Genomic DNA, 13,183 nt, shown 5'->3' with positions numbered 1-13,183 from the left:
GGGAGCTCCAGTCCAACGCCATCGTAACAGCCGAATATATTTCCTCCGATATGCATTGAAGTTGGATTCGAAAGCAGACAGGAAACACTCCATCTGCAATATACTCTCACAGCAAAGCCGTGATGGCTTTTGGGGTCTAACACCCGAACACCAAGGCGACATATCAACCACGACTGAAGCTAATTTCAGCTTGACGAAATTAGAGAAGAGGTGTAGAAGCATCAGGTATGCAACAAGCCCGAAATATTGTTCTCAGCGTAGGTAGTGCTGGGCAGATTTGCGTGTTTACTCGCATCTTTATCTCAACGTTTGGGTCAGTTCTTGCTGATCATATGCTAAGATCGGCTTGTGTACACACTTCCCAAGGGAGGGTCCGCCAACAATGAGTATCTTGATGATGTATGGCTTGATTTTACGGATAAACATAGGCCGTATGGCTTATCCCTGTGGGCGATTTTACCCAGGAAGGCGCCATCTGGCTAGCATTCAGTATCTTGGATCAACTACTTTGCCAAATGGGCTAGCTGGCTTTGCTCCATCCCTCTATTGCGGCCATACGCTAGACGGCAGCGCACCCAATGCAATCTAGAACGCTAGGTGGCCACCGGCGACTGAGCAGGACTCTTCCATCCTATGCACGGGAGTGTACTCGGTGTATGCATTCGCATTGAAGGGATTTAAGGTTGAAGACGGTCTCCTCCGTCTAGGTTTTCAAGCACTCACGAAGCTTGCCTGGGAGGGGAATTAAGACAAAATACTGTAAGTTTCCATATCCCATGTGTGGGACCCAGCTCTGATGTTAATCGGGCTCTGCGACACTATCTCAGCGAACAGAGTGATGCCCAGCCAGACATTAGATAGGCATGTCCTCCACCAGACCCTTGCTTGGGTTCAACAGCGCCAGATCATTGCTTACCCCGGAAACTGGCGCGTGTACTGGCCTCATCTGGCTCCTGGGGCCTTCAGCTTTGAATACAACAATACTTTCTTTCTACCCCGATGTGGACACAGCTGTGGTAATCCTTGCACAGGTCAAACACGATGTAAGGTCGATTGACTCGGAGCCTCTCCTTGCAGCAGCGACTTGGCTTCTGAGAATACAGAGCCCTGGCGGTGGGTGGGCGGCTTCTGACGTGGATAGTGGTTACCTGCTTCTAAAGACGATGCGACTCAGTGATATGGATAGCCTATGTCACACATCCTGCCCTGACATCACAGAACGGATCCTGGAAGCCTTCGGATTGATAATACAGTATATCGCGAAGAAAGGTCGCGCCACCGATCTAATTCCTGCCCTACACGTATCATGCACCCGCGGCATAGACTACCTCGCCTCCACTTAAGGTTATAACGGAGCTTGGTTCAGACGCTGGGGCTGCGACTACACATATGGAACGAGGCATGCGTTATGTGGAGTATGGCAATTTGTCGATAAGGACCAGCGAGTCCACGGGCTAGTGAACCGGCTATACAGTGGCTAAAGTGTAAGCAGAATGTGGATGGCGGCTGAGGTGAGACCTTGCTATCATCTCGATCTTTCAAGGAAGCGCACGGAGAATCCACCGAATCGCAGTCTGCATGGGCATTGATGGGATTACTGGCCTATCTTCACCCCACAGACATCATCATTGAACATAGTCTTCGCTCGCTGGTCTCTTGTCTCTTCATGGCTTCAAGCAGTGTGCGCAGAAAATGGATTCCTGAATCAACTCCATCTGGGCTATGACCACAATCGTCATTACTTTCCCATGTCTCTCGGGCGCTACCTGCAGCCCGTGATATGAGTGATATATCTTGCAGCGATAGTCCATCACTCGGTTGGATATGAGACATCCTACATAGTTACATGGCGAGTTTAGATAGCCCCTCGCAGATCATCATGGAACGCAAGGGCTCACAGGGTTCACCGCTCTGAATGATACCTCAATTCCTCATTACATTTAAAGTCCGATGTAAATTGAGGAAATTCAGAATCGTACAAACATCTTTAGCTCATGCCTTCCCCATAAGTATTGAAGATCTGAATCTCCCGTTTGCATGCCATACGGAATGGGTATTCTCTCAATGTTCGGGCCCACGCGGCCACAAACAGTGCCGACAGACCAGATCGTTCCATTGCGACAGTGGGATGACTTGCACTACCTACGCAGCCTTTGCCATGACTTCACCTTCCGATTCGACGATGTGTTGGATGCGGCAAAACTGGAGGCAGCCTTGGAGCGACTGATGGAAATTGGGGACTGGGGTCAATTAGGGGCTCGCCTACGACAGAATGTATGTATCACGCTTCTCGAATACGGAAAGGTACATCAAGGACATGACTAACAAACAATTCTTCAGGAGAATGGCAAGCTCGAATATCATATTCCAGCAGAGTATGATCCGAAAACCCGGCCGGCCTTCATCTTCACCACTGCCGAGTATGGAATGAGCATCAACGAGCACCCATTGGGTTCTCAGCTCCCAAAAAGTGGACAGGATCAGTCTTTCCTCTCACCAACTTCTTCTGTGTTCAGGCCGTTAGTCTGTCATCAAGACAGTCCTAGGGAACTAGCCGATTGGATATATACAGACCGTCCGCAGCTCCATGTCCATGTTACCCTTTTCCAGGATACAACCCTCTTGACCGTCAGCTATATCCACACTTTATTTGACGCTGTGTCGCGGACAAACTTTTTCAAAGCTTGGATTGCTGTCCTGAACGGTCGGGAAACAGAGGTGCCACCCTTTCTCCCCTTTGACCAAGATCCCCTATGCACCCTGGGTAAAGGTGTCTCGCGACAGAATTATACCAACTTCCACCGGCTCCTTAGCGGACTCAGTCTTGTACTCTTTGGACTTCGGTATCTCTGGGAGCTTTTCTGGTTCCGTGCCGAGGAGGAGCACTCTATTCGCTTACCGGGACACTGCGTAAACCAAATGAGAGAAACCGCACGTCGCCAACTTACCGCCACGACTGCGGAAGGTGTAGAACCACCATTCTTGAGTGAGCCGGATATTGTGTCTGCCTGGTGGGTGAAGACACTTGTTACCGCACTCAATCCCTCACGGGACCGAGCCATTATGGTGATGAGTCCGTTCAATGTGTGGAGTGTGTTTAGCGAGCAATTCCCCAGTGGCGGCAAGGGGTTCATCGGCAATGCCTTTTTCAATTCCTACAACGTACTCGATGTAGACGAGGTTCTTGAGGATGATAATCTGGCATATCTGGCGTCTAAGAATCGTCAGGCGCTCGTGGAACACCGGACCCAGGAGCAGGTCCATGCCATGACCTCCATCCAACGAAACTCAATCATGAGTATACCACCACTGGTTGGAAAATCCAATCTGCTCTTTATGACGCATACAAATCAGCACAAAGCTAGATACTTTGAGACAGACTTTTCTGCTGCAGTTGTTGCTACAGGTGTGCCCCTGAGTGGAAGACCCCATGCCTTGGGTCGGCCGTCTTACATTAACGACATTGAACATTGCCGTTTGTACCCGACTCGTAATGTCTGCCGGGTAATTGGTAAAGACGCTGCGGGCGATTGGTGGCTTTTGTTCAAAACTCGAGCTGACGCGTGGCCTGCGATCCACCAGCAATTGAAGGCCTTGCTTGAGATTGATGATCTGCTGGCAGATGGCGCAGATTACCCGCCTGTAATCTCATACCAAGAGAGATCGTATTCCAAGGCCAATTCTGGGATGATGGGGGCATTGATGGACTTCTATACATTTTTGAAGCTCCTCGTTTGAGTGGTTCTAATGTCACAGTCACGATAGATAGATCCTTCTTAACTGCGATATTTCGGGCATCTAATTCATAACTGTTTCAGAACTTTCAGTGCATTGTCAAATCACTTGACTGTAGACCCCTGAACCTGAGATTTGCGATTGATCACCTCCAATTTGAAATATGAGACATAAAATTTAGACATGTCAAATCTACATTTCTTCCCCTCCGTACAGAGTACAGTGATATTTTATTTCACAGGACCAATGGTTGGCTGGATTCCCTGGACAGGTTTTGAGATATCGCAGGAATCAAGTTTTGAAGTAGAAACGTCTGGCCGACAATAGTGCTGGCATTCCGTTCATCTGGTGAGTGGGAACTAAATAGGAGGCATTCCATATCAGGATTCCTCAATGCACGTGATTGCAGGATATACATTCCTGGGAGTTATTGACTTCTGAAAACAAGGTGATAGATATCCTTGAACTAGCCCAAAGATGTCTACCGAGGATATTCTCCTGAGAAATATCCAACCCATTGCTAACGATAGTACTTCTTGCGCGATAGAGGTCATCGAATCCCAGATCCGGACTGAACCAAGCACCGCGAACCTTTTCTCTAGCTACCGATATGCAAGCGCGCCGCAGCTCTGCGCGTTGTTTGTGTCGCTATTCTGCACTTCGATCGCTGGAGCAGCCATGCCCCTAGTGACGATTGTTTTCGGGGCTTTGGCTGAGGAGTTTATCAATGAAGACAAGAAAGCAGCGCATGATGTTCGCGATCAGGTTCGACATCTCACGCTCCTATTGGTTTATATCGGTGAGTTTATTGAGCAACAAACTTTTGTATCCTGCGTACTCACACAATTCAGCAATGGGGTCTTTTATCGCCACCATGATAGGCACATGGGGCCTCAATGTTGTCGGGGAACAGATTCGATGCGACCTCCAACAAAGATATCTGTCTTCGGTGCTGCAGCAGAATATGGCCTACTTCGATGTAGTCAAGACAGGCGAGCTCATGTCCCAAATGGATCAAGATATGAAGTTGGTTCAAGCTGGGATTTCACAGAGATTGGGTAACATCATCTCTGGAGTGTCCGGGTGTGTGGTTGCCATTACCTGCGCATTTATGAAGAACTCGCGTTTCGCATCTATCATGATATCACAGCCCATTGCATTGATTTCGCTAGTCGGAATAATGGGGTATTGGCTGAGCATGACACAGAAAATGGCTTTGGCCTGGTGGGTCAAGGCTGATAATTTAGCCCAAGAGGTGCTTGGTGCCATGAGAACTGTCATTGCGTTTCAGAGCCAAGAGAGATATGCTAGAAAGTACCACGATTTCTTACTACGTCCTATTGCCTTGGAATATAAGGAAAGGTTCGTATTCGGTGTGATTGTTGCGGGATCCTTCGCGATCTTGCATTTGGGCAGTGGGTTGGGGGTATGTATACTTTCTTCATTCCGATTTCCGGCTAACAATGATTTTCAGGTCTGGCAAGCTGATAAATTTTTCCGACAAGGGCTTTGTTCCATCCCAGAGGCACTGACAATAATGTACGCAACGACTGTGGCAGGTGGAGTGATATGCCAAGCGCTACCGTTTGTCGTCGATGTTGCCCTGGCCAATGCAGCAGTTGGCCGGATTTTTGCAGTCATGGAACGCAACTCGCCAATAAATTCCTTAGCAGATACAGGGAAGACGTACAGCCAAGTCCGAGGTGAGCTTCGGTTTGAAAACCTCAGCTTTGCTTATCCTTCGCGGCCCGATAGGACTGTCTTGAAGGATATCACACTCCATGTCCCGGCTGGACATACTGTAGCCTTGGTTGGGCCATCAGGGTCTGGAAAATCGACAATATTTGCCCTTCTCGAACGTTTATATCTTCCTCTCGACGGTGTTATCACAATTGACGACAAGCCAATAGACGAGATGAATGTCTCGTGGCTAAGGTCTCAGATTGGATATGTCAGTCAAGACGTGGTCTTATTCCGTGCATCGATCCACGAGAACATTGCATTTGGGCTTCCCCAATCTGCTACCAAGGTATGTCTAGTACTGAATATTATACTTCTATGAGCTTTGAGTCATTTAATGAAGAATAGAAACTAGACACGAATGGTATTCGAGAAGTGGTAATTCAGGCTGCCAAGACAGCCCAAATCCATTCCTTCATCGTTAGTCTTCCTGAACAATACGACACGATGATAGGGGCCAATGGGTCGAATCTCTCCGGAGGGCAAAGACAGCGTCTCGCAATTGCGCGAGCCATTGTATCTCAGCCCTCAATCTTGTTACTAGATGAGGCGACTGCTGCATTGGATAGTCAAAGTGAAAAAGAGGTCCAGGCCGCTCTCAGCAACGCTGCTGTAGGACGAACTACCTTGATAATAGCCCATCGGTTATCGACAATTCGAGATGCCGATACAATCCTCGTCATGAAGGATGGCGAGATCATTGATCAAGGCTCCCACGCAGAGTTAATGACTGGGTCTCCGATGTATCAAGGGCTAGTAAGACTGCAAGCCCTTCGACCAGATAATCAGTATCAGGAAGCGTCTCGCCCGAGACAAATGACTGATGACGCTCCAGTGACAAGCTCATCAATGCTGGTGTGACACCTATAATAGACGAGTCTCCCCTGTCAAAATCTGCGCCGGGGAATAGTATACAGAATATCTGGAGCTTGAATAAGCCCGAGTTGCCTTATGTTATCGCAGGGATTCTTTGCAGCGTCTTGGCTGGGATGACATATCCCATCCAAGCAATTTTCTTCGGCAACGGGATCATGTCGATCATCAGTCCTGAGCTGAGTACCGGTGGGAACCGCGCACAGTTCTGGGCCAAGATGTATCTCATTCATGGTATCATTGTGGTTTTTATTTACTCGGTACGAGGCTATTGCTTTGCCGTATCTGCATCGCAATTGTATCTCCGAGCTCGCTCACGTTTATTCAAAGCATTGCTTCTAAAAGACCTCCCATTTTTGGAGCACAAAGACCACTCGATTGGAGCGTTGGTGAGCTTTCTCTCGTCGGGAGTTCATAAAACCATCGGTGTCTCTGGAACTTCAGTTGGACTGGTGGTTGAAAGTGCCGTGATGCTCGTGACGGGGATTGCAGTTGGATGTATCTTTGGATGGAAACTCGGTGTCACGTCAACAGCTACCGTTCCATTGATCGCCATGTCCAGCTTCCTCCAATACTACATCGAGGCGCGGGTGCAGACGTATGTCCAACGCAATACTAAAGCCGTGGACATTGCGCATGAGACTTTCTCCGCTATAGAAACAGTGACAGTTCTCGGCTTGCAGAGCGCCATCCTTGCGTCCTTTCGGCAGCAAAGCAGAGCAGACCGCCGGGCTAGCTATTGGATCATGTCGGCAGCCATGTATGCAAGTGCCACTTCGCTCCATATACTGAGCATTGCTTTTGTATTCTGGTATGGTGGCACCCATTTAATTGCAACTGGGGAGTATAGCATCCAACAATTTTTCATTTGCTTCGCTGCGACGGTCTGGGGTTCCCAGTCTGCAGCTGCTCTCTTTGCACGCGCGCCAGACATTGCCGGAGCTCGTACTGCTGCTGCCCGACTGAGTGATTTGATGCAAACTGATGATTCATCACCACAACCCACAGACAGCAAGTCGAACCAAGATCTTGTCTCCGTACCAAGTACCACTGAAGACCTTAAGTTGCAGCATATAAACTTCAGATACCCGTCCCGTCCATCTCAGTTGACGCTAGATGATGTTGATCTCGATGCCTCAGCTGGGACATTCGTCGCCCTCGTTGGGACGACTGGCAGCGGTAAGAGTTCGGTTATCAATCTCGTGGAGCGCTTCTACCCCGCCGAGTCTGGCGAGATCACTCTGGCAAACACTTCCATCCAAGCATATAATTTGAATGGCTATCGAAGATACCTAGCACTGGTCGACCAGAATCCTTGCCTGGTTGGTCAAGATCTGCGCGAGTGTCTGCAGAGTGACGAGCGTGTCAAGTCAGATGAAGAGATAATGGCTGCTTTGGAGAACGTCGATCTAGTTGATTTTGTGGTATGTGGTTCAGCTCACCAAGCCTCGATGTATGCAGGAGCTAACAGTGAACAGCTATCCCTTCCTCAAGGATTGAGCACCCCCATCTTGAGTAACGGATCGAACCTTTCTGGAGGGCAACGCCAGCGGATTGCCATCGCCAAGGCTCTTTTATGGGGGCCGGAGATTCTGTAAGGCTTTTCCATATCTAGAGGAGTTCTTTCTAATCCTTTTTAGTCTACTTGACGAAGCAACATCTGCGCTGGACAGTTCTTCAGAGGCAGTAGTTCAAAAAGCACTCCAACAGGCAATGAAAGGCCGCACGATCATCGCTGTTGCCCATCGACTGAAGACCATCGTCAATGCAGATATGATCTTTGTTTTTGATCATGGTCGAATCATCGAGAGAGGAAACCATCATGGGCTGTTGAAGCTTGGTGGGAAGTATTGCCAGATGGTCAAGTTGCAACAGTTGGATGAACACGGCCTTGCAATGTAGGCCGTCGCAGCAACGATCCCAGAAAGCGTCATGTAATTTAAAATCAAACACGACTCAGTACATATGTATAGTATAAAGGATGCCATGAATTGATACCAATTAGCCTAATTGGGTCCAACGGGACTCTAAATGGCGAGCGAGCATCTTGATCTCCAGCATGTTCCAAGTCCTCCACGATCAATATCTACAGTAGTATATCATCATTGCTCATTGTCGCATTGATTGTGCATCTCCCTTATGCTTTGTCACGTGGTGAGCTGACCGCTACTACTGTGTACCTGATCCCCTTGTCATGTCTCTATTCTCGTCCTCCCTCAAGCCATTGTCCACCAGATGGCTCCCAAAACCATCAGAGTTCAGATCAGACCGAGAGGTAAGTACTCCTTACGCGAGTTGATCGTCAACTGATGGTGAGTTGAACTTGACGATATAGGAAGACCAATCAAGAATCTCCCTGTGGAAGTTCAAGTGGCGTCGAATGCTTCAACAGCCGAACTCTACCAGTCTCTCGCTGATTCATCGGCTCTCTCCGTCCACCGTCTGAGGGTGACTAGAGAACGAGATGAAAGATTAATTTCAAACTCCAAGGAAATCACTATTGAGGGGAGTGGACTTGAGGACGAGAGTCCGGTTCAAGTGAAGGACCTGGGTATGCAGCTACCATGACCAATCCTTTCTCTTGACTCATACTCTTATCATTGGTCAATAAGGCCCTCAGATTTCATGGCGAACCGTGTTTATTGCCGAATACCTCGGCCCAGCGCTGATGCCAGCTCTCTTTCTCTTCTCACTGCGACCATATCTGTACTACAACTTCGACACTATCCCCGAGCCGACCAACCTTCAATGCCTTGTCTGCGCACTGTTGACGATTCACTTCTTGAAGCGTGAGCTTGAGTCCATCTTTGTCCACCGATTCGGGAATGCAACGATGCCGCTGCGTAACCTCTTCAGGAACACCGGCTATTACTGGGTCATGGCCGGCCTTAATATTCCCTACTGGGTCCTCAGGCCCGATGCAGCTACAGGAAGACAGCCAGATTCCATCCTTCTCTGCACTGGTATTATTCTTTTTACACTTGGAGAGCTGGCCAACCTTAACACCCACTTGATACTGCGGGACCTCCGTCGTGTTGGAACGACCGAGCGTGGTATTCCATCTGGATTTGGATTCAGCGTTGTGACTTGTCCCAACTACTTCTTCGAAATTGTCGCTTGGACTGGAATTTATCTTATTAGTGGGATGAGTTGGAGCATTTTACTCCCGACGATCATTGGGAGCGTGCAAATGGCGATCTGGGCAAGGAAGAAAGAGAGTCGCTACCGCGAGGAATTTGGTGACACTTACAAGAGCAAGACTTTTTCAATGATACCTGGTATCATCTAGCTTATAAATAATCAAAAATTGCAACTAAGATGCTGGTCGAAGTGTTGCCAACAGAAGATGTAAGACAGTCCTATGAGAGTTGGAAAGTTAGACCTGCTGGCCCTCACGGGTTCAGCAGTCGATAGTAATAGGGTCTGTGAGTTCTGATAGCTGCTGCTTATGCACTAGTAGTAGGGAGTGTGATTTTCCCAGTGAACTGTGCAGTCATAGCCAGCTAGTTTGGGCTGAACTGGGACGATCCAGGCCGCTTACGCTGGGAGGAGGTAGATGCCCAGTGCGAGCATCAGCATGACTATAGGTGTCGAGACGGGAAATCTGAACCCGGTTTTACAAGACCGCGATCTTCACGCGGGTTTTTCAAACCCGGCTTTACTTGGCTTAATCGCGATCGCGAACAATGGTGACAAAATGGACAGCATCTGGTCCGTGGAGGAGCTATACGCTATCACTTGCGCTAGAACACAACTCTTACCTTTGGCTACATAGCACGGGAAAGTCCGTTACCTTCCGCATGATATATGGCTTCGCTGGAGCAACTCAAAGTGAAAGATGGCAGCTGAGGTATCGAGTCATCAAAGGAGAAGTAATTATCGCGACGTCGGACTATCTCGTAAACTACACATTAAATCCAATCCTTTCACCAGTAAATCCTCCTTTTAGATCACTCTCATATGCCCACTGTGGCTAGGACATATCCCCAAGGCCACAAAATGTTCCTCTATCCCTCCAATGTAATCTTGACAACCTTTGCAGGCTCGATGAATTGGCCCATCACAGGCGCAATTTGACCACCCGTAGTGCCAACGTAAAGGGTCTGTCGATCTTCAGTCAATCGGACCGAACTTGGGCCTGGCATTTCCGTGGACACCTGGCCACCTGCAACCAGGGAGATCTGCCCCAGAGGCGTGATGCGCACAACAGAGTTCTGGGGATCTGTCGGAATGTATGCAGTGCCATCTTCGGTCATCTCAACGTTGTCTGGCAGGAATCCACTGGCGATGATTTCGAAATCTCCGACTGCTTTGGCCTTGTCGTCTACCTTGACTCTGCAAAATAGCATCTGTGTTGTACTGGTGTAGTAGACATAATCATCGAGTATTGTCACGCTGTTGACTCCCAGGGGGAGGGCCTGCCCCTTTGCCGGAGCCATGGTCGTATCATTCAGTGCGACAGCATAGTCTCCTGTCTTGGTATCGACCTTCCATATCACACCCTTTGGGCTATCGGCGATGAGAACCAAATTTGACTCTCTGGACAAAGTAGTCATGCCGTTCAAGGCCTCAGCCTCTGGAATTGCGACGATCTCCGAGGCCGTCGGCTGTTCCTGTGCGCGCTTATTCACTCTGGCATTGGCCTTGGTGAAGTCCAATCTCTGGACCGAGAACGAGCCTGCACCTGGCTGGTAGGTCTTGCTAGAGAAATTTCCCACTACCACTGCGAAGACATCGTCTGCTATTTCACTAATTCCGAAGGTGCTGGTGACGCCGGGGAACGAGTAGGCGAGGGCCGCCTCTCCGCTCTTAGTGTCGACATTCCAAACCTCAGGGGTGTCCAGACGCGATAGGAGAAGGTTGCCGTTTGATCGTAGGGCCATGTTGCCGATCCAGGAGCCATTGTTGGGAAATTGAAAGAGGGTCTCTACTTTCACATTGGGCTTCTCATTGGGGTAGGCAGTCGCCGAAATCGCTTCGAAGTTGTCGCGGAACGGCCAGGAAGCGAAGGCCACTGGAAGAACAGCTAGGCCGCTGAGGAAGGTCTGGAAATGCATGTTGAGGAGAATGATCGGAGGTTGAAGAAAAATAAGAGTTGGGTGATATCCTGGTGAGCTATATGGTACTATAATACCACTGCCAATAGGCCAAGAACTTGCGAATGCTCGGCAAATACACTCGTTGTTATTGTTGTTCCTGAAATTATGCGGGAAGACCGTGCTCGACATTCCTGGGAATGTTTTGTTGCAGACAGAGCTTACCCCTTCATTCGCCAGCAACCCGTGCCTTGCACTGAACCGATCATCAAGGGGACAGGCATGACAAATGGCCAAATATTATTCAAGTTCCGTACGCCGATCAAGATTGGGATTATAACTGTGGCATATGCTACAAAGCAAGTTTTGATATCAATGTGGTGAAAATAATTAAACATACATTCATAATGCTCGAGATACTCGACTCCGTATTTTCCTTAGCATCGTTCTCATAGATGACTTTGGAATGGTTGACCCTTGGGAAGCTGGGCATAACCGTACATAGTCATCGCAGTGCCATCCTTTTGCATCTGCTGTGCCCATTCCCCAAGGCCTTTCATGAAAATTTCCATGTTGGCATCAATGCTCAGATCAATCGGCTCTTCATCTTGTGCGATCTGCAGCATTTGTGCTCCAGCAGCAGGGCTAGTCTTGAAAAAGTCTTGGGGGTCGATCTTTTGCTGAATCGCACCCTGAGCAGTTCCGGCGAGTAGTTCCCGTGGCAATCGAGGGTCCTGGGTAATAGAGCGGCCAAGACCAACACCATCAACGGTTTCCAAAGCCTGGACCATTCCGGAGGCTGTACAAAATCCTCCGGTTACATAGCTGCGGGTCCGCTTTAGAGCAGGAGTAATGAGATCGGCAAATTCCAAAAAGAACGACTCGCGTTTCTGCGAAGACTCCCGCTTGTGCTGGAAGGCACCAGCTTCATAAGTTCCACCAGACAACTCAACAAAGTCGAAACCATTGTGATCGAGAATCTCACACAGCTCTTTTGACTCCTCAGGGGTAAAGCCATGTTCTTGGAATTCCACCGAATTAATCTTGATTCCAATGATAAAACTGGGATCTTGGAGGGCGTGACGGATGGCCTGGGCGATTTCCACGATTATCCGCGCCCGATTGGCCAAGCTCCCACCGTACTTATCGGTCCTCTTATTTGTTGTTTGGGACAGGAATTGCGCGAGGAGATATCCATGGGCGGAATGCAGTTGAATTCCATCGTAACCGGCTTTTTGCAGGTAGACAGCTACATGAACAAAGCGGCGGATGATATCCTGAATCTCCTCCTCGCTAGCGGCATGGGGTTTTCCGAACGCACCAAATGCCGGCATGACGAGCTGAACATCGCTAGCAGAAACTGGGTTGGGTTGCAGGTGCTCAAATGTCTGACGACCAGGATGGCTGACCTGACCAACAATCAGACTTCCGTGCTTCTTGGCGGCAGTGGCCAATTGCTTGAATGCTTCAAATCGCTCGCCAGCGAATGGGTTCTCAAGATCAATGATCATGTTCCCCGGTGACTCGAGCTGGTCGTATGCCATCATAATGTTGCCGGTGAGGATCAGTCCAAATTGGCCCTCTCCCCACCGACGATAAAGGTTGATGAGATTCTGGCTTGGAATGCCTCGGGCTGAAAGATCGGTCGGAGACCACGAGGCCATTCTCTCCGTCAGAGCAGCCTTCAAGAAGCGATTCGAAGCTTTCCGCTGACTGAATTCGAACTGCAATGGAGCTCCAAGAGGCGAAACATCGACATTTTCGCTGGGAAATCTTGTAGACATGGTGAAAGATAGTAA

At 49.0% G+C, this 13,183-nt stretch overlaps 5 protein-coding genes across 5 annotated transcripts; 3 read left to right on the top strand and 2 right to left on the bottom strand.

Annotated features, from left to right (window-relative positions):
* Positions 1–2,049: 2,049 nt before the first annotated feature.
* Positions 2,050–3,738, top strand: N7500_008967 (uncharacterized protein; the record flags this gene model as incomplete). Its single annotated transcript, XM_056680111.1, has 2 exons — positions 2,050–2,274; positions 2,341–3,738. The coding sequence occupies 2 exons, from the start codon at positions 2,050–2,052 to the stop codon at positions 3,736–3,738; spliced, it is 1,623 nt and encodes a 540-aa protein (XP_056530483.1).
* A 474-nt stretch (positions 3,739–4,212) lies between these two features.
* Positions 4,213–8,250, top strand: N7500_008966 (ABC transporter ATP-binding protein; the record flags this gene model as incomplete). Its single annotated transcript, XM_056680110.1, has 7 exons — positions 4,213–4,534; positions 4,587–5,161; positions 5,210–5,764; positions 5,824–6,218; positions 6,311–7,772; positions 7,827–7,942; positions 7,989–8,250. 7 exons carry the CDS (start codon positions 4,213–4,215, stop codon positions 8,248–8,250), a joined length of 3,687 nt encoding a protein of 1,228 aa, XP_056530482.1.
* A 333-nt stretch (positions 8,251–8,583) lies between these two features.
* Positions 8,584–9,637, top strand: N7500_008965 (uncharacterized protein; the record flags this gene model as incomplete). Its single annotated transcript, XM_056680109.1, has 3 exons — positions 8,584–8,623; positions 8,684–8,899; positions 8,961–9,637. The coding sequence occupies 3 exons, from the start codon at positions 8,584–8,586 to the stop codon at positions 9,635–9,637; spliced, it is 933 nt and encodes a 310-aa protein (XP_056530481.1).
* Positions 9,638–10,355: 718 nt separating this feature from the next.
* N7500_008964 (uncharacterized protein) lies at positions 10,356–11,405 on the bottom strand (the record flags this gene model as incomplete). The annotated part of the gene is made up of 1 exon (XM_056680108.1): positions 10,356–11,405. The coding sequence occupies one exon, from the start codon at positions 11,403–11,405 to the stop codon at positions 10,356–10,358; it is 1,050 nt and encodes a 349-aa protein (XP_056530480.1).
* A 428-nt stretch (positions 11,406–11,833) lies between these two features.
* On the bottom strand, positions 11,834–13,168 carry N7500_008963 (NADH:flavin oxidoreductase/NADH oxidase family protein; the record flags this gene model as incomplete). The annotated part of the gene is made up of 1 exon (XM_056680107.1): positions 11,834–13,168. The coding sequence occupies one exon, from the start codon at positions 13,166–13,168 to the stop codon at positions 11,834–11,836; it is 1,335 nt and encodes a 444-aa protein (XP_056530479.1).
* Positions 13,169–13,183: the final 15 nt, after the last annotated feature.

Source organism: Penicillium coprophilum (assembly GCF_028826855.1).
Source record: "Penicillium coprophilum strain IBT 35676 chromosome Unknown utg000005l_segment0_segment0, whole genome shotgun sequence".
Classification (NCBI taxonomy): domain Eukaryota; kingdom Fungi; phylum Ascomycota; class Eurotiomycetes; order Eurotiales; family Aspergillaceae; genus Penicillium; species Penicillium coprophilum.
Note: the sequence above shows the minus strand (reverse complement) of the source record. Positions and strands in the feature narration are given on the sequence as shown.